The 20,463-nt window shown below is 27.1% G+C and overlaps 2 protein-coding genes across 3 annotated transcripts in view; one reads left to right on the forward strand and one right to left on the reverse strand.

Moving 5' to 3' along the window:
• LOC107447360 (WD repeat, SAM and U-box domain-containing protein 1) overlaps nucleotides 1-5,332 on the forward strand; it is a 56,418-nt gene extending 51,086 nt beyond the window's left edge. For both annotated transcript variants that reach the window (XM_043043908.2, XM_043043907.2), the window contains one exon: nucleotides 3,368-5,332. In XM_043043908.2, the coding sequence (XP_042899842.1) occupies nucleotides 3,368-3,513 (146 nt within the window). In that variant the 3' untranslated portion in view covers nucleotides 3,514-5,332. The remainder of the gene's footprint in view (nucleotides 1-3,367) is intronic.
• A 3,182-nt stretch (nucleotides 5,333-8,514) lies between these two features.
• LOC107450427 (caspase-3) overlaps nucleotides 8,515-20,463 on the reverse strand; it is a 44,002-nt gene continuing 32,053 nt past the window's right edge. The window contains exons 6-8 of the mRNA XM_071187550.1: nucleotides 14,366-14,503; nucleotides 11,890-12,004; nucleotides 8,515-8,888 (exon numbers count right to left, since the gene is read on the reverse strand). Of these exons, the coding sequence (XP_071043651.1) occupies nucleotides 8,648-8,888; nucleotides 11,890-12,004; nucleotides 14,366-14,503 (494 nt within the window). The 3' untranslated portion in view covers nucleotides 8,515-8,647. The remainder of the gene's footprint in view (nucleotides 8,889-11,889; nucleotides 12,005-14,365; nucleotides 14,504-20,463) is intronic.

The following is a 20,463-nucleotide window of genomic DNA, read 5'->3' on the forward strand; positions in this document are numbered from 1 at the left end:
AAGGAATTTTTGAAATTTTATATCTTTTTAATTATATTTCTTTTACGATAGTATATTTTCCTATATTATGCATAAAAATATTCTCACTGGGTGTTAAAAAATATTTTCAAAATGATGAAATACTTAATCACAATATATATATATTAAAAAAAAATTTGTTTAAAAAGTATATTTTTATATGATTTTTTCATCGCAATGTGATAAGTATTAATTTTGATATTAGAAAATTTTTAAAACTCATATAAGAGTAAGAAATGAAAGTATTAAAAAATATGGAATGTAAAAAAAATAATCTCCACAAACTTCAAACTAATCCTTGTATATTAATTTTAAAAAATATTTAACTAATTCATTAAAATAAGATTCCATTAATTTGTATTATTTAATTAATTCAATCTCTGTTTTGCTTCTAACTCTTTTTCTTCATTATATTCAAGAAACTCGTTTTCTTTCTCGTTTTTCATCGCAATGTGATAAGTATTAATTTTGATATTAGAAAATTTTTAAAACTCATATAAGAGTAAGAAATGAAAGTATTAAAAAATATGGAATGTAAAAAAATAATCTCCACAAACTTCAAACTAATCCTTGTATATTAATTTAAAAAAATATTTAACTAATTCATTCAAATAAGATTCAATTAATTTGTATTATTTAATTAATTCAATCTCTGTTTTGCTTCTAACTCTTTTTCTTCATTATATTCAAGAAACTCGTTTTCTTTTGCCCCTATCAATATCTTTTACATCATCAATGTCAGTATTACTTTCTAATTCTTTGTAAATTGGTACCAAGGAATTAATTCTTCTACCTAAATTATCGCTGTATTCACAAAAATAAGGATATGTTGGATAAAAACTTTACTTTCCTTTAAAACTCCAACATTCTTTTCTAATGTAATAAAGATGGTCCAAATTATAACAAAGATGATTCAAATGATAACAAAAGGCCCCTAAAAAAGTTTTAAAAAGCACCCTCCTAGCAAAAAGAAATTATGTTTGAATTCAACAAATACATTGGTATGGTGGCTTCTCTTGCTATGTAAATTTTGAGATGAAGCTATAATGAATATGCTGGAAAGAATGATCCAAACTAAAAGTATCCCCCTAAAAAAGAAAAGATTTTGAAATCTAACCTGTCACCAAAAAAATTCCCATCTCCCTCAAACTAAGCTACAAGTTGTAAATGTGCTTCGTTTATTCGTTTTTTTTTTGGTAAACTTAAAGTAGATCATTGATGATATAAATTTGGCTGGAAAAATATTTCCCATCAAAAAAGATTTCAAAAATTATCCCCCCCCCAAATATTAAAAAATGAACTCTTCAATAATCAAAAGTATTCCTTAAATATCTAATTTACAGTTTTAAAATTACAAAATTGTATTAAAAAAAAGTATCCTCTTGAAATGGCTCTGGAGACTTGTCCCTCGTGGGCACTTCTGATTTGATGTACAGCCATAGAATTCAGTCTTTCTCTAATAAAGAAAAATTATTTCTGTCTTGGAAGTGGCAGAATTCCGGGATATACAAATAATTGAATTCACATCTGATAAAAAAAAGTTTTGTTGATAAGGCGTTAAACATAAAAACTATAAGTACCATTAATTATATGGGAAGGAAGATTAAAAAAAATTGTGAGGAAGAAAGAATTGGATAAAGAAAACTTAATTTTGAGTTAGAGACAATTTTGATGTCATTCCTGGTGTCGTAATGGATGTTGATGAAAAAAACAAAGTTATACCTACAGGCTAAATAATCAGACCTTTTTTTATTAGTTGCCATCATGGATTTGTATTATAGAACACTGACTATAGTATGGTTTATAATATTGTCATTAGTCAATATACGACCATTGGCTTGTGCAGTGGAACAGTATCTGCACATTATATCATTGCTTCACAGTAAATTGCAGTGAGTGAGAAGTGACAAAAGTGCATGCAGATAATGAAAGCAAATACACACTTTTAATTCTTAGTATTACATATTAAAAAGGGGGGAAATGGTTCATTAATTGGTAGGTAGGTATTTTATTTACGTTGCACTAGAGCTGCACAATGGGCTATTGGCGGCTGTCTGGGAAACATCCTAAGACATGCCATCACAATTTTGATCCTCTGCAGAGGAGATAGACTGGATAATTAATTGGAGATCCTTATTTTATTTAAATCGATGACTTTTTTCCCAAACATCAATTTTCATATTCTAATTTAATGGAAAAAAGTTTTTACATAGAGGAAAAAATGAAAATATCTTTAATTTTGTAATTTAGTGATTTTCACCTATTAATGACTACCTAGCATCCTTTTATAAAGATGATTCTTTCTTTCAAAAATAAAAAGAAGTATGAGAACAAGTGTTTCATTGTTAAGATTTATTTTGCAGAAACAAGATGGTTCTGCCTACCATGTTAGGTACATAAATAATCGGGGTTGGAAAAAGTTAACTTTGGGCCCTTCCACATTTTACCTATATTCAGAAATTGTGGAACTTTTTATAAAATTCAGTTCCAGTTAAGCTTATTTAACAAAAATTTAAAAAAAAGGAAGAAAAAGCTGTTTAAAATTAAAATTTTTACAAATATATTTTCTTTGAACATTAAAATATGATTAAATGTCTATGTAGTAAGAACTATAAAACAGATTTCAAAAATTGAAAAAAAATTAGAACTTTATTTTTACCAATCAAACATTCCTAGGAAATTTTAAGTGTTTTGTAGATGGTTACAGAAAATTAGTTACAAAAACTAAATACTTATGGGTTGAAGCAAAGGAAGATAGTTGATGAAATTAGAGAGTTGGATAAAAGGCAGAAGGAAAATAAGAAAATATAATTTTTTTTTCTATTTTCTGAATTTTACACTTAAAATACATAAAACTTCAATGTTTTTAAAGGTATATTGTAAAATAATATGCCTGAAAGTATCAATTAAATTTTTTAAAAATCACAAAAAATTAATTTTGCCTTTAAAACTTATACATGCATATAATATGTAAGTACAACTTTTTTCTTATAAACATTGTATACCTATCATTTTTTTGTGTTTGGGTGAATTCTCACCCAAACACAATAAATTAAAAAACAAAGCATGCATTTTAATCAAAAAGTGAAATTGCTTTAAAGAATGCTTGTATTTAAAGTTATGTAACTTATTATGCAAAGTATATAACTACCATGAATGAATGAATTATGACGAAAAAAAGTTAATTAAAAAAAGTACATGTGGTGCGAATTCTTTTCTGCAGTAATAAATCTTTTAAAAATATTTCATTGTATTTATTATTTTTTTTTAACTTGTATACATTTATAAATCTAAATAAGAGTTGTAAATTTTAATACATTATCATTCCATTTGAAAAAATTCATTTCAGATGGTTACAGCTATGAAAGAGCTGCTATTGAAGAGTGGTTTGAAAGTGGAAAAAACACTAGTCCAATGACAAATGAAGTTCTTCCAAATAAACTTTTAATTCCTAATCATGTTCTCTTACAGTTAATACAGAAATATAAATTATAGGTATAACTGAACCTGATATGCTATATACATATCAAACCATTTTGTAAATCGATCATTATATTAAAAAATGTAAGACTTTTATATATGCTTTTACCATTAATAGCGAAATAGATTTTACAAACGTTATGTTACAGTAGTAGCCTTTTGGAGCAGTGGTCTTCAACAGGCTGGCAAATAAATAATTGCCATTTTGAAAATGAGACTTCTGTGGCAAATATTTGTATACTAAAAATATGGTTCGCTCATTCAAAAAGGGCCTGGAATAGTCAGGAGTAAGAAGAAAAGAACAGTTTTTATTTTTAAGAAAATGTTTAAATGTTGTTGGCATTAATCAGAAATTTATACAAGTCACTATTTTAGAATATTAGTCAAAACTTTTAAAAAAATTTCAAAGAAATTATTGAATTAATTATCTTTTTTCTTTACTTTTTGTCCAGTTTGTACTAAATACCTAGACACTTTTTTTCAAATGAAAAAGATTATTAAAATGCTATAATGTTAAGTCAGTAAAATATTGTAAATATTTACTCACAACTAAAAAATTTGTATATATCGATTTATAATTCAGATTAAACCATACTAAACTTATGTATCGCAAGATAGCAACTGGATACTGTTAAATAATGCATTAAAAGTTACAAATTCGTTGCAAAAAATATGCTGGTTACAAGTTGCTATTTTGGCAAAAAATAAAATTGCAAAAAGCTACGCAAAAACAAATTAAGAATGAATTGAATACCATAAACAAACCACAGGAGATTAATTTTTTGAAAAAAATGTATGATTTATTATATATTTTGAAAGGGTATTTTTTTCACAAATTGCAAATATGTGTTAAAGCACACAAATTTTTTCATAACTTTTCTTATTATAAATCGTGTAATATACATTCGACCAATTTTTGAGCGCTGGTCATGCTCAAAACACCATAGAATAAAAATATAATAAGTCGTGCCATTATTTCTTCAATCAAGAAGTGTTTTAACAAGAAAGAAAATAGTAGTTTAAATTATGTCTTAGAAACCTTTGCGTTGAAATGACTTATTGTCGATGGAAGTAGTTATTGAAAGCGCAAACATTTTTAACACTTGTTTTTGAAGAGAGTTTTCTGGAAATGAGAAAAATGAAACTAAATTTTAGTGTAAAGATTTGTTCGAGGGTGAAAACTCATGTAATAAAAATACACTGAACCTGAATGGTCAAACTAAAACCATTTACTATAAAACCTTAAAATATAAATTATCAACATACTTATTTGACATTTAATGCTGTAAATTACATTGAACACGTAGGACATCCCGCTCTGGCCATGAAAATCTTGAAAGCAAAAATAGAAGCATAAGCATGATTTTTTCATATGCTACTTTAGGAACCTGAAAGCCAACTGCTTCACTATACAAAATCAACAAACAAAGCGGTCAAACGAGAGTCCAAACATGCATGTTTAAATAATATATGCAATAGTTTACTCAGACAAAGAACAGAACAAGTTGTTTCATTTTAACAAAAAAATAATTTTGTCTTTTAACTTTTACTTGTGGCCAAACATGTTTTGACATTCTAATGAGGGTGAAAATAACATTACAAATATGGAATACAAAACTTGCTTTAAAGTATTGGTCATTATATTGATTGTCAGTAAAGAGAGTTGGCTATGACAAAATTTATGTCAGTTTAATTTTGGTCAGAACAAATTTTAATATTTATAAAATGTAGTTCCATTTGAATCATATTTATCTGTGATCCACGATCTGTGTACTAAATTATTAAATTGTACAGTGTCCTAAATTAATAATTGTAATAAACTTTTTTGAATAACTTTGCTGCTTACTATTATGTTTGACTGGAAATTAAGGCAAATTTTATTAGACTACTCATTAAACTCTCATCTCATCCCCCACATCAAAAACTAGTTGCTTTTCTACATGCTTATCAATTGTGCCTTTTTAATTTGTTTTAATACTTATTTTCTTGAAAAATCATCTATAGTTTACCTTAAAACTCTTGCTAAAAACTGTTCCTTTAACTTTATTAATTCTATTTATAGAAAATTGATCACACAATCTAATAAATCTTCGAATCAATAATTTCAATATAATTATCTAAGAATCATAACTTCATTCTACTTTTATTTCCTGTTTCATTCAATACTCATTCCATCTCCCTCAGCATGTAAAGCTCTTTTCTCCTTATTGATCAACTTTTTGTACATAAATTTGTTTCAACTACACTTTTTATGTATACTTTGCATACATAGGTGGGATAATATAAAATATGTTTATATAATATGTTAATATAAAATATGTTTATTCTATATTATCAACAAATTATTTTTAAATAGGGATTAATACAAACACTGGCAAAAAATTTAAGATCACTTATGACATTAAATAAAAATACTTCTAAAAGGCAGTTTTAATGACATATCATTTTGTCTGTTATTCAAAAGATGATTGCTAATGTTTTCAAGGGAAAATAGGCAGTTTCTACTGACTTTCGATAGCTAATTTTGTTTCAAAATTTGCTTAGCAGTTATATGCACATCTCTAATTTAAGACCACCCTTCACAAGTTTTCCACAGGGTTTAAATCCAGACTTTTGGTTAGAAACTTCAGTTTTTTTTATAAGGTGTGCAGCCAAATTTTCCCACTATATTTTCAAATAAAAAAAAATTAAAGGACTTTTCAAAGACTTAAAAGCAAATTTTTCAAGGACCGACTAAGTAATAGTTAGTATGCTAAAATATATGTCAAACAGATTTTATTACATTGAAGCATATATTAAGTTAATAAATTTTATATTGCTTAAAAGTTGTGGCAATTTTTTAATATGTGTAGTCCACAGCTACCAATGCAAATGGCTTGAAGATAAACAAAAAATTTTCAATTGAAATTAGCATATTTGCCAACTTTTAAAGATCCTCTAATCTCGTAACCAGTAATACTTTTCATGAAAAATTTAATAAAGTCAATTAGAACGAAATATATTTAGCATATTTGTTTCAATTTTAAAAACACAGTATCTTTTCATAACCTCAGAACATCAGTAATGTATTTTGGACATAATAAAATGTTTGGTAGTACAATATTTTGACAGATAACAAACTAAAATTTACCAAACTTTATTTTTTTAAAATAGATCATTAATTGCAAAACCTGATTTTTTAAATTGTATGAATATGATTCACTATGCCTGATTTTTAAATTGTGTGTATACAAATCGTGATAAATTTCACGTAAATCAAATTGCACGAAACATGAAGTAAGCCTAGAAGATTGTGTAAATTACATATAGCAAAATATGACTTACGCAGCGTAGGATTCCTAAATGAAAACAACATGAATAGCAAGTGATACAGTTTGAAAAATGTGCAAAGTAACAAATCGTATATAGCGATGGGTGAAACATAAACCACATTAATGCGAATCATGTTGAGTGATTCTTTGATTTCTTTAGTGAACACAATGCATATTTTGCTAATAATTTTTATGTAAAATTTTGTACACAGTAAATTACTTAAATTAGAATCGCTATATGTGATACATAAATCACTTTGATGAGAATCACAAACAGTAATTCTGAAATCCTAACATGAATCCCAATGCATGATTTTTAAAAAACCTGAATGAAAATTGCAATGCATATTTTAGAAAACACTAAAATGCAGATCACTTTGTATCATTCAAAAAGCATTTTAATGCAAACCCTGATGAGTGATTTACAAACCACTTCAATGAGATCTCAGACACGTATTACATAAATCATTTTCATGCAAATCACATTTCCCAGAATCTGACCAACTAAATATGACTTATTAGGCAGTAAAAATTAAATGCAGTTAGCGCAATGATTATATTTAAAATTTGAAGAAACACTGCATATTGAGTGGTAACTATGTACAAAAACTGAAATTACTTGCTAAAGATTCCGATTTTCTAAACATCAAAGTGAACAATATTCTGGTGAGAAAATGGTAGGAGGGAAAAATTATGTATACCCCTTTCACCTTCAAGAATTTACTTATTGAAACTTTTCAAAAATTGCATTAGTGCAAAATTCTTTACCATTTCATATTTGATAGCATTATAAATTACATATATGAGAAATTACCAAATTTTCAGTATTGGAAAAAGAAAAAATATAGGATTCATGGCAATCCCCTTCTATTCTCTTTGAATTAAAATAAAACTTTAATTTTCAAACATTAGCAAATAAAATATAGGGTTTCAAAATCAGTGCATGGTATGGTACACATGGTTAAAAAAACAGTAAAACTGTAGTTAAAACTTACCATATAATATCAAACATGGTTTCATTTAATAATTTCTTTTCACTATTGGTTTTGTCACACCCTACTGTATTTTGTAATCCAATCAAAGAAGAGTAGCAAATAAAGATAAGGGTCTTTCTCAAAATTTAGATCAGACTTTGAGACTGTCACTTAGCTGACCCTGAACTATTCTTCAATAAAAAAAACTGCAAAAGAAGGGGGACGGAGCAAAATTTTGCTCAAAGTTTTTTTCTTGCTTTTTGTAGGAAAGATTATTTACTTTGAAAATTAATCTGAGAAAATCAAAAAATTTTCAAGGACACTATCACAGAATTCAAATACTTTTTAATATTTAGGCTGCGTTTATCAATAAATTTCTTCTTTCAAAGTTTGAACCACAAAATTGATTGTTGAAATAGATACATAAAAATTAGCGAATCGTAAAAATATTTTCTAAGACTTTAAATAAGCGTCATAAAATAATTTCTACGGACAAAGAACTCTATTCTTGATTTTACTAGCCACCATTAAAAACTTCCTAAACATAACTTGAAACACATTTAATTTGGAGTTTATTCTATTCTTTAAATTAATAATTTAACTGACCTCCAGAAGGTTTCTAATGTGCTCTCCACTCTCCTCCTCTAGAATATCAAACTTTTGCCAACAATGTTAAATCAGAGATTGGTTTTTTCATAGAATAAAACTTCTGTTACTTTTAAAAAGAAAGATCACAAATTAAAAATTCTTTAATATTATAGACATTTAATACAAATTATAAAATTTTACAAGTTATAAACATTTATACAAAATTATACTTTCAACAAGCATTAATAGACAAAGATATAACAGGCTATATTTTTATTAACTTCTAAGTTTTTTTAAATGTAATTCTTTTCGTAGAGTGCTTTTCGTTTCTACAGTTTGCTTACAGTTTTTAATTGGTTGTCCTTGAAAATTACACTCGCCTCTCCTGTGTGAGACATCATTTGTGACCTTTATCATAACATCGGTAAAGTTTTTTTGGTGACCAAATTGTTCTACATTTTCAACCAGGGCTTGTATAAACCACGAGTTATTATTTCTAGAGGCGAAACTGACAAACCTGAGGAAAAAATTACCACTGTTTCACTATATAATATGCATCAAGAGTAGAAGTCACCAGTAAAATATAGGATATATTTAAAGAAAATTTATTATAAAATAAAAATCAAAGTTTGCATACACAACAATTATACATGAATTTTGCACACTATAACATTAAAATGACACTATAACATTAAAATGAAATTAAAACCATTTAGCTTAAGCTAAAAATATTTATACTTACCTAATTGTACCTCTAATATTTAGTTATAAAAAGTTTAAAGAATTCAATATCATTAGCATTACATAATCACTTATACAGTGAAAACTACGAATAAAATCTCTGGATAATAAAATCAGCTATTTTTTTAAAATCAAATATCTGCAAGAACATAATCATTAATATTTTATCACAACATGTTAAAACCACCTTTTAATAAAATCATTTCCATGGTTTTATATAATCAGAAAGACTTTTGTTTTAAAGTTACAAAATTCATGCTTTTTCCTGTCTAAAAGATGTGCAGCATATAGGTAACAAATTCTATTGCCACTCGTGGACAAAAAGAACTTAACTATAGTTGAAGATTTTACTTCTTAGGAAAATAGAAAAGTCTCAGTTAAAAGGAAGAAAAAAAAAAGAAAAATAATCCAAATGAAAATGTCAAATAATCCAAATGGAAACTGCTTATGATTTATGGAAAGTTATTAAATGGCCGAACAGTTAACAAGAAAAAATGTAACATAGCCATAGCAGATACCAGGGTTGAAAAGGAATTTAAATAAATTAAATGAGATCAACCATAAAAGTGGTGCAAGAACATCCATTAACATATTTTGCTCATGTATGAAGTTTGAGGTTACATTTTTATATTCCCTTTGAGTTAAATTAGTTATCTTGAATGCCTATATCGAGAGATTTAAAACTAAAATATAAATGCAATGAATAATTTACCTTTTAGTGTACTTGTAAAATTTAACATTAAAAAAACATTTTTTTATTTTTGAGCAGACATGTCAGTTCATGAAATTCAGGTTCAGTCAATTAATAAAATATAGTAGTATTTTCAGAATAATTATGATTCTAATAAATGGCAGACACTTTATTATATAAAGTATTCACAGAAGTTTTTATTTAATACCGTGCTTGATATAAAAATAAAATATTTTAGATAATTGTTTTAAGATACATTTTGCACAACTTTTTTAAACATATTGTCTACATCTAAAAGTGCTGTGCTGCCTTAAAATCATGTCAGAAATCTTATCTCTTTTTCTTTTTTAAGGATGATTCTCACAAGAGTGAAGAACACATGTTTTTACTATAAATTTTTAATAGACATGCATCAAAATGCAAGATTGCATCATGTTATCAGAACTAAGATTAAATTAATCATAGGATTTAAGTATTTTTCAATATATTTAACAATTTCAAAATGAAACTGACATGTTCAGAAGTGTACTAAAATTTTCTGTCTGTATACACAATATGAAATTAGCATTTTTTTTTTTTTTTGATTAGCCTAAACAGAATTAATTTTGTTGAAACAAATTGAAAGTTCTCTGGTTTGGAATAATGATTTGGTCAACACTTAGATTTCTTTTATACTATTCGCCGCGGCTGCTTTATTCATTTTTTTTAACTGTGATGGTTAATGAGTGACAATGATGATCATATTGATGAACATTCAATAACTTTCCATAAATCATAAGCAGTTTTAATTAGGATTTTCTAACATTCATGGTTATTTTCATATAAGAATTTCATTCTGTAAATTTTTTTTTATTCCATCAAATACTATGATTTACATCATTAGATCATTATAATTCCATCAATTACAACATAACAATTATTTTTGTAAAATGTACCAAAGAATTTCTCTAATTTGAACTTCTTAGTATATTGCAAAATACTTGCTCCAACATAAATCTTTAGTAATAGGTTTTTTGAGTTTGAAAATAAATATTTAATGCAGAACTTAGTGACTGTTTTTTCGCTATGTGCAGAATTACTGTATGCACTAAGAAGAAGTTTTCAATAATTAACGGAAGCATTTTTGATATCAGTATCCCTGAATTTGAAAAAAAAATTTTTTTTTCTTCTCATTTAAACATTTCTAAAAAATATATTAGCCCAATAAAATATCATTTTAAATTGGATTTTCCAAAATTTGAAATTAAAGTAAAGTTAAACACACAGAAATCTAAACTCTTTAATTATGATGTTGCAATTATTTTTTACATATATAATAGCTAACAGTCAAAGAAATATCTGCAATAGCTTTCAAATAGAAAAATACAAGGCTGCCAACTACTACGTTTTTTACAAAATATTTTATAGAGAGGTATACTATAAGAATGAAAGATTTTAGAACTGTACTCAACTTCGTAAACGTTTCAAAAGCTTCATCAAGAGAGAACAGGAACAAAGTTGACTTTTAAATCATTTGCATGAAATGGTGCAGAAAATAACTTTAAACCAAAGTTACTAAACAAAGAATCATGCATAAAAACAAACTTTACTACTTAAAAGACTACTTAACAGAAACTTAAAAATTACTTAAAAGAAATTTCACAAAGCGAAGAAAGTAGATATCCTTGGAAAATATAGTATTTTTGTGACAAAAATGCTATTTATCAAAATGTATGATAATTCATTGAACAGAGAAACATTATTAACACTTCAACCTTCGATAAACTCTCAGTTCATTACAAATTAAATCTTTCAAAATATTAATCAAAGTTATATTTCTCAAATGTAAAGAAGCAATATTTTTAATAAACTTGTTAACATTTCTATAGATTGACCCAATATTTGTTTGATTTTGGCATGTTGCAATGAAGTATTTGGAGATTACTGGCCACTGTTCCAACAATTTTTGTGCAACATCCCTCTAATGGTACATGCTTTAATAAATGGTGCTCTTTTACTTTGGGTTTTGAAAATTCTGAAATTTAGGTCGAGACAGCCAACCATCTAAAAAATCAGAGATAAATAGAATGAATAAAGAGTGAATTACCCAGGAATAGTTGAAACTGCTACTAAAACATCCACAAAATAAGGTGTGTCATTTGGATATTCATCGAAACTTGAATTTGTAACTGGCTGAGGTGAAAAAACTGGATTCGAAATTCCTAAAACATAGAAAAAAAGTGTCGAACTTTGTTCAAAATGAAGCTGGTTACATTTGATTTCAAAATTATATAAAACTCCAGTTTCTAAGCTTCATAAGTAGTCGATAATAACTTATATTCAGTTCTGTGTTTTTTACAGTATCTATTTCTGTGTATTTCAGTTTCTATTTTAAATATATTTTCTTACATTATTTATTCATAGCTTGTTTTTCAAAATGCATATTCTTATAGATTGACCAACAATTTTTGTCCTTTTTTTCCACTCTTCTAATTAGCTGTCAATTCATAATGCAGAGTGCAAAGATAAAAAAAAAATCTTCATAACTTTTGATCTAATGATCAGATTTTCATGTGCTAGTACTCAATCTTAATGGTTCAAGGGTATGATTTCAAACATGCTAATTAATTAGTGCAGATGAAAACAGGTACAAAATGGTACTTTCTCAATATAAACAAATCTTTTTCTTGGCAGATTTGGATTTTTGACTCCTTATACACAGTCCAGTCACATTAATGTGACCACCATCCACTTTCGACGTTAATCTGAAATAGTCAACCACAGAAGGCAGATGGCAGCACATTACAGTGGAGGGTATATAAAGGATGTCCTAGGGTATCGGAAAGCATTTCAACCGTTGGCGCAATGTAGAAACATAGCAATTTATCCGACGTTCAAAAGGGCACGGACATTTTGGAAATGGCTAATTTTGTGAACTGTTCACGTGCTTCTATGGTAAAAGTATACCGTGCATGGCAAAATGGCACTACCCAAAATCAGCGGAGTGGCACATGTGGTGCACCACGGGCTATAGATGATTGAGGTGAGCAAAGGCTACTGGGACGTATTCGGGCGAATAGACGTGCAACTGACTGCCCAGATGAACCAAGGTGTTACCAAGACTGTATCCTCAACAACGGTTCATCAAACGTTGCTGCGCATGGGCCTCTCCAGCAGATGCCTGGTTAATGCTTTTGACAGGTGGTCACATTAATGTGACTGGACAGTGTATAAAGGGTAGTTGCAAACTAGGAAATATGGTTGCAATAGTTTGGTCAAGAGAGTGGTTCCAAGTTTGAATTCCTATATGTTTATTTTATTTTTCTGTATTTCGCAATATCTTGAAAATTTTTTAAGGGAATTGAAATATTTTTGCACGCATTTATAACATTTGTTTAGCCCAAGATATTTTCATGCAAAAAGTAACTTCTATTAAATATTTATAATTTTTATCATTTTATTTAATAAAAGTCGGAAAAAATTTCGAATTGTAAGGAATACAAACTTTTACATCATTTTAAAGAATAACTTCATATAGCAAAATACAAAATTTAAACGACATAGGTTCAATCTGTTCCCAACATTCAAACTCATCATGTGAAGAAAAATACATGTGGCAAACAAATTGTAAAGTAATTTAAAACACCATGTTTTCCAAATTGTAAGTTAAGCACTTTTTTGCCAATAGTAATTTGGCCAGTTATTTTTCTCTTTATTTTTTACTGTTCTGTTTTTGTACCTTTTCTATTCTTTTTTTTTTTTATTCAATATTTTTTACTAAGATCATCAAATGTAAAAGGTGAAGTTTAGTTGCACATAAAAATTTTTTTTAGTGAAGAGCATAATTCTAAAATAATTTTTTGAATAACAAATTTAGTTCGAAACAATATATAGAAGAAAATATCGTTAACAGTATCCGATGTAAACGTGTTAACACAAATTCTACATTTGCGCAATTATAAACCATGCAATTATTTTTTTAAAAACAGAATATGCGGTAAATTAAAAATATTCTAAGTACACATAATTCATCAGTTAAAAAATTTTTTTTAAGAAAATTTTAATTAAGAAAATAAGGATAATATAAATCTCATTTAATAATAAATTATTATAGCAGGTTTAATTGATTTTAAAATTAAGTATGATACTAAAATTTGAGAATAGTTTTTTTAAGTACATGAGAAGTTTTTTTCAATTTTCTTGTGCTTTATCAAGTTTTATTAATTACCACAATTGTGTTGGTAATTTTTAATTTCTTTCATTTTATTCATTTAATTGAATGGGAATTATTTTCATAGTAGAAATATTGGTATAACTAAACTTTACTCTTATTATTTTAAAATCTATTAATCAAGTCATTTATATTTGGTTTTCCCATACTTAAATAGGTAGGAATAATTGCATTAAAAGCTTTTTAAACATTTATTTTTGCTTTATTTGATATTTATGATATTAGAAGAATATCATAAAAAAAAAGCTTGCAACAAATATTGGTTAACTTGCTGGAGTACATTTATTATTCAATAAACTTATTATAAATGTATTATATTATTAACACAAAATATGGGTTAAATATTTATTACCACACTGTATTTGTGCTCCTTGGCATGCTTGAATAAAGAATAGTTTTGGTTTGCCGATGAGAGACTTGCACTTGTTTGCCATTAAATCTATAAGACTGGTAATCTGTATTGGTTTACAGTCACTTGAATACACAACACCTAGAAAAGTAAACTGACTTTACCTAAAAATGTACATACTACACAAAAAGGGCAAGAAAAATAAATTAAAACTAAGAAACTACTGCTGGGGCATCAAGTAATTAAAAAACATCAAAGATTTTGAAAAAATTATGAAAACCTGTAACTTTCAAACAAGATGCCTACTGATTTATAAATTATAGATGCATAAGGTTTATAATTCTTAAAATTTACAAATGATAAAATAAAAGGTTACTTAGGTCAATTACATTTACAAAATGATACTATAACTATATTAATTTGGAATAGACAGGTTTTGGTATAATAATTCAATATAAAAATGAGTAGAATATTTTAAATTCTGATTAAAATAGTGTTTTAAGACTAATTGTTGTAGAAAATTGCAAAAACTAAATTTGTGATGCTTCTTCATTTTTTGTAAGAAATATTGATTACATTTTCGTAATTTAACTCTTTTTATTGATTAAAATTTTTAGGTGTTAAGACTTACTTTTCCATCACTAAAGTAAAGCTTTCAAATACACCTTTAAGTTTTAATATGAGACTGAGAAAAATATTTTGAATTCTAACTAAAAGTTTCATTTAACCATTATAAATTGGAATGTGAACTTTATTATTTGTTCATATAATGGTGTTGTATAATTTTGTGATGCAAAGCATGATGTGCAGTTATTTAGTGTATTCATTTTTGTTTTGCGCACTGTACAACTTTTGATCTGATGACCTAATTTTCATGTACTATGACTTAATCTTATGGTTAAATAATTAGTGCAGACAATACTCTAAGTTAATAAATCAAACAGAAAAATGTACTTGGTTCTCAAAATATCTGAGGCAGTAGCTATCTAGAAAGTAAGGTCCCAATAGTATAGGCAGGAAAGGGGCAGAAAGTTTGGGCCCCTTAATATTGATATAAATTTTTGGGTAATTCGAAATCTCAAAGAAGTATTATTTTAAAATTTTTATTTTTCAAGAACAAATCCACCAATTCTCTTAAAATGATTGATTTTGTACTTAAATTTATAAATTAAAATGTTATAAAAATTTGTATACCCTACGATCAAAAATGTTTTAACCATTAGTAAATTAAATAACAAAAGATAAGTTTTATTGAAATTCTCTTATCTTTTGCATGAGTAATACACCTATTCATATTATCTTTATAACTTTATGGTCAAATAATTTGATTCCCTTCATTAGTTTCAGAAATATGGGAAAATACACAAAAAGTGGAATTAACATTAAAAGCCAGAATATTTACCCATTTACCTGCCTAAACTATTTGGATCATATTTTCCAGATTGGGTCTATCCTCCTATTTAGAGTGTCAAGAGTTTAAATCTGTTGAAAAAATGTGATTGTAATGGAATTTAGAGATCAGTGGATTGGAGAATGACTTGTTTATTAGTACATTACACAGACAGTGACTAACACAGTTGGAAAGAACACTAGGTAAAGACTGATAGAAAAGAGCACAATTGTTAAGGATTTACTTGTATTTATAGCCTTTTTTCGGCTCAAACTGAACATCCAATCAGAGTATTCTGATAGCATTCGGACAACAACAACAAAAGATTATCTAACAACAACAACAAAAAAGTATATTTAAACAGAGATAGTATGTTTTTGTCTGATATCATAACTTAAAGTATGATCTGCACTAATTAAGTGATATACTTAAGTTTAGGATTGCGATTAACCCCTTAACAATCGGTTAATTTTCAAGAAAACGGTCATAAAAGTGTCTATTTTGCCAAATACATGTACAGTAGGGAACCGATTATCCGGAACGATCGGGACCGTCGCCATTCCAGATAACTGATTTTTCTGTTTTTCTGAATCGCTACAAAAAGCCGTTTTTTTATTGTTAAACCCAACTACAAAAAAATAAATATTTGGAAATAATCTTAAAAAGAAGAAAAAATGATAAAGTAATACACTAATAATTATTTCCAAAATGATGGTAAGGTAAACATCTTTCAAAAAAGAAAGAAAAATCCTAAAATCTAAAGAAAAATCCTAGGAAAAAAAAATTTTTTTTTTTTAAAAATTGCGGGAAAATTTATCGAATTTCGTTCCGGTTTTCTGATTTCCGGATAACAGGTTCTGTACTGTATTTGATTAGTGCTAGTATCTAGTTTAAAATAAACTAACTATTTACAATTACCTGAAAAAAAAACCCGGTACTGCTATATGGCGTATAAAATGAGAAATAAAATATTTTCTGGGCAAAAGAAATTAATTAGTTTTATTCTTATTGGCGCATTACTACTGAACACTCCAGCCCGTCAATATCAGGGAAACGAGAAAGAGCGAGCGAAAACTCACCCGGTCATTTCCACTGGAGCAAGAAGGAAGGGGTTAATCATTAGGATTGAGTTCTATTACTTGAAAATTCAAGTATTAGATTAAAAGTTATTCAAAGTGTTTGCTTTTTGCTTGCAAAATATCCTAATACCTACCATTTAAGTTATAAAATTGGTTAAAAAGTTAAAGCAAGTGCACTACATCTCTTCAACAGTCCTACATCCAATTTCTTTTAAATATAAGAGTATATTTAAGAGTAAATAATATATACAGTCAAACCTCATTATTATTAACTCGAAGGGGGACATTAAAAGTAGTTTACATTATTAGTTGGGAATTGTATAATACATAGACATTTTCTATTGTGTCTATCTGTTATCTATTTGCGTTTTCTAATCTTAAATTTCTACTATGAATATGTAAATTAATATATATTTTGCATGAAAAATTTTTATTTTGGGCTTTATATTACATTAATAATTAACTACTATTTAACTCGTAATAAATAAAATCAGAGTACCTACTTTTGGTTCTCTATTTTTGTTTTAATTCCATAGAAGCCAATAAAAATTATTGAAAAGCAACTAACAGGAGTAAGCGGATTTATTGCACAAATTAGAGAGGATTGCTGAAAAATAATCAATAATATAGCNAGACTGGTAATCTGTATTGGTTTACAGTCACTTGAATACACAACACCTAGAAAAGTAAACTGACTATACCTAAAAATGTACATACTACACAAACACAGCAAGAAAAATAAATTTAAACTAAGAAACTAATGCTGGGGCATCAAGTAATTAACTTTCAAACAAGATGCCTACTGATTTATAAATTGTAGATGCATAAGGTTTATAATTCTTAAAATTTACAAATGATAAAATAAAAAGTTACTTAAGTCAATTACATTTACAAAATGATACTATAACTATATTAATTTGGAATAGACAGGTTTTGGTATGATAATTCGATATAAAAACGAGTATTTTAAATTCTGATTAAAATTGTGTTGTGAGACTGAATTGTTGTAGAAAATTGCAAAAACTAAGTTTGTGATGTTTCTTTATTTTTTGCAAAAAATATTGATTACATTTTCGTAATTTAACTCTTTTTATTCATTAAAATTTTTAGGCGTTTAAGACTTACTTTTCCATCATTTAAGCAAAGCTTTCAAATACACCTTTAAGTTTTAATATGAGACTGAGAAAAATATTTTGAGTTCTAACTAAAAGTTTTATTTAACCATTATAAATTTGAATGCGAAGTTCATTATTTGTTCATATAATGGTGTTAGTTGTAGAATTCTATAATGCAAAGCATGATGTGCAGTTATTCAGTGTATTCATTTTTGTTTTGCGCACTGTAGAACTTTTGATCTGATGACCGAATTTTTATGTACTACGGCTTAATCTTATAGTTAATGGGCCTAATCTCAAAAAGTTTAATAATTACAATTATAATAAAAGGTTAAATAATTAGTGTAGATAATACTTTAGGTTAATAGATCAAACAGAAAAATGTACTTGGTCCTCAAAATATCTGAGGCAGCAGCTACCTAGAAAGTAAGGTCCCAATAGTATTGGCAGGAAAGGGTCAAAAGTTTAGGCCCCTTGATATTGATATAAATTTTTGGGTAATTCACAATTTCAAAGAAGTATTATTTTAAAATTTTTATTTTTCAAGAGCAATTCTACCAATTCTCTTAAAATGATTGATTTTGTTACTTAAATTTATAAATTAAAATGTTATAAAAATTTGTATACCTTACGATCAAAAATGTTTTAACCATTAGTAAATTAAATAACAAAAGATAAGTTTTATTGAATTTCTCTTATTATCCATATTATCCATATAACTTTATGGTCAAATAATCTGTTTCATTAGTTTCGGAAATATGGCAAAATACACAAAAAGTGGAATTAACATTAAGCCAGATTATTTACCCATTTACCTGCCTAAACTATTTGGACCATATTTTCCAGGTTGGGTCTATCCTCCTATTTAGAGAGTCAAAAGTTTAAAAAAAATGTGATTGTAATGGAACTTGGAGATCAATGGATCGAATAATGTTATGTTTATTAGTACATTACACGGAGAGTGAATAACACAGTTGGAAAGTACACAAGGAAAACACTGATAGAAAAGAAAACAATTGTTAAGAACATAATTGTACTTGTATTTATAGCCTTTTTTGGCTCTAACTGAACATCCAATCAGAGTATTCTGATAGCATACAAGAAAGCTGCTTCAGAAAAATGTGATTACTATTCTTCTCTAACAACAACAAAAAAGTATATTTAAACAGAGATAGTATGTTTTTGTCTGATATCATAACTTAAAGTATGATCTGTGCTAATTAAGTAATATACTTAAGTTTAGGATTGCCATTAATCATTAGGATTGAGTTCTAGTACTTGAAAATCCAAGTATTTGCTTTTTGCTAGCAAAATATCCAAATACCTACCATTTAAGATGTAAAATTGGTTAAAAAAGTTAAAGCAAGTGCACTACAGCTCTTCAAAAGTCCAACATCCAATTTCTTTTAAATTTAAGAGAAAATAATATATACAGTCAAACCTCGTTATTATTAACTTGAAGGGGGACATTAAAAGTAGTTTACATTATCAGTTGGGAATCGTATAATACATAGACATTTTCTATTGCCTCTATCTATTATCTATTTGCGTTTTCTAATCTTAAATTTCTTCTACTATGAATATGTAAATTAATATATATTTCATTTTAAAAAATGTTATTTTGGGCTTTATATTATATTAATAACTAACTTCTATAAAACTCATAATAAATAAAACCAGAGTACCTACTTTTGGTTCTCTATTTTTGTTTTAATTCCATAGAAGCCAATAAAAATTATCCAAAAGCAACTAACAGGAGTAAGCGGATTTATTGCACAAATTAGAGAGGATTGCTGAAAAATAATCAATAATATAGCATGCTGTTTTAGTTTCTCATTTGCTCGTGCTTTTCAAAAGTTTTCAAACTTATCAATTAGAGATTGATTCGAATTTTCATTTTGAATTACATAAGAACAAACAGTTTTAATTACTTTGTAAGCATCCTGAGAAAAATAAACCAAAGTATTCCCTAAGAATTTTATCTCCACACATCTTCACCGGTAGAAATGCAATTCAGCAATATCCATTTTTTGGAACAATCTATGAGAGTGTGGGAGAAATGACTAACCACATTGAACAGAGGATCAATATGGATAGTCATTTCTCAGGAAAGTATCTTTCTTTTCACCTTCCTGAGTGAAAGAAAACTCTTATTCTTATTAAGACTACAAAAGGGCTTATGTTGGTTCCTGTAATGTCCCTCTACCTCAACAGATTCAATTCATACAAGTCTTTCATTTAACAGCTGCAATATTGCAATTATAACAAGGCATGAAAAAAAAACGACTCTCATAGATATAGAACTGTGAATGATTAGTTTTCCTAAGGGAAATAAATTTTCTGTTTACATTAAAAGTAAAAATTTTTCCAAGGTTAATGAAATTCGAGTTCATCTTAAAATATATTTCATGTTAAAAGTACTTTAAAGTATTAAACGTGCATAGAATTTGATGGGGAATCAAATATTAGTATCAAAAGATATTTACACTAAGCGTGTTAATGTTAACGAGGTTTTAT

The sequence above is a fragment of the Parasteatoda tepidariorum genome, chromosome X1 (assembly GCF_043381705.1).
Source record: "Parasteatoda tepidariorum isolate YZ-2023 chromosome X1, CAS_Ptep_4.0, whole genome shotgun sequence".
Classification (NCBI taxonomy): Eukaryota; Metazoa; Arthropoda; class Arachnida; order Araneae; family Theridiidae; genus Parasteatoda; species Parasteatoda tepidariorum.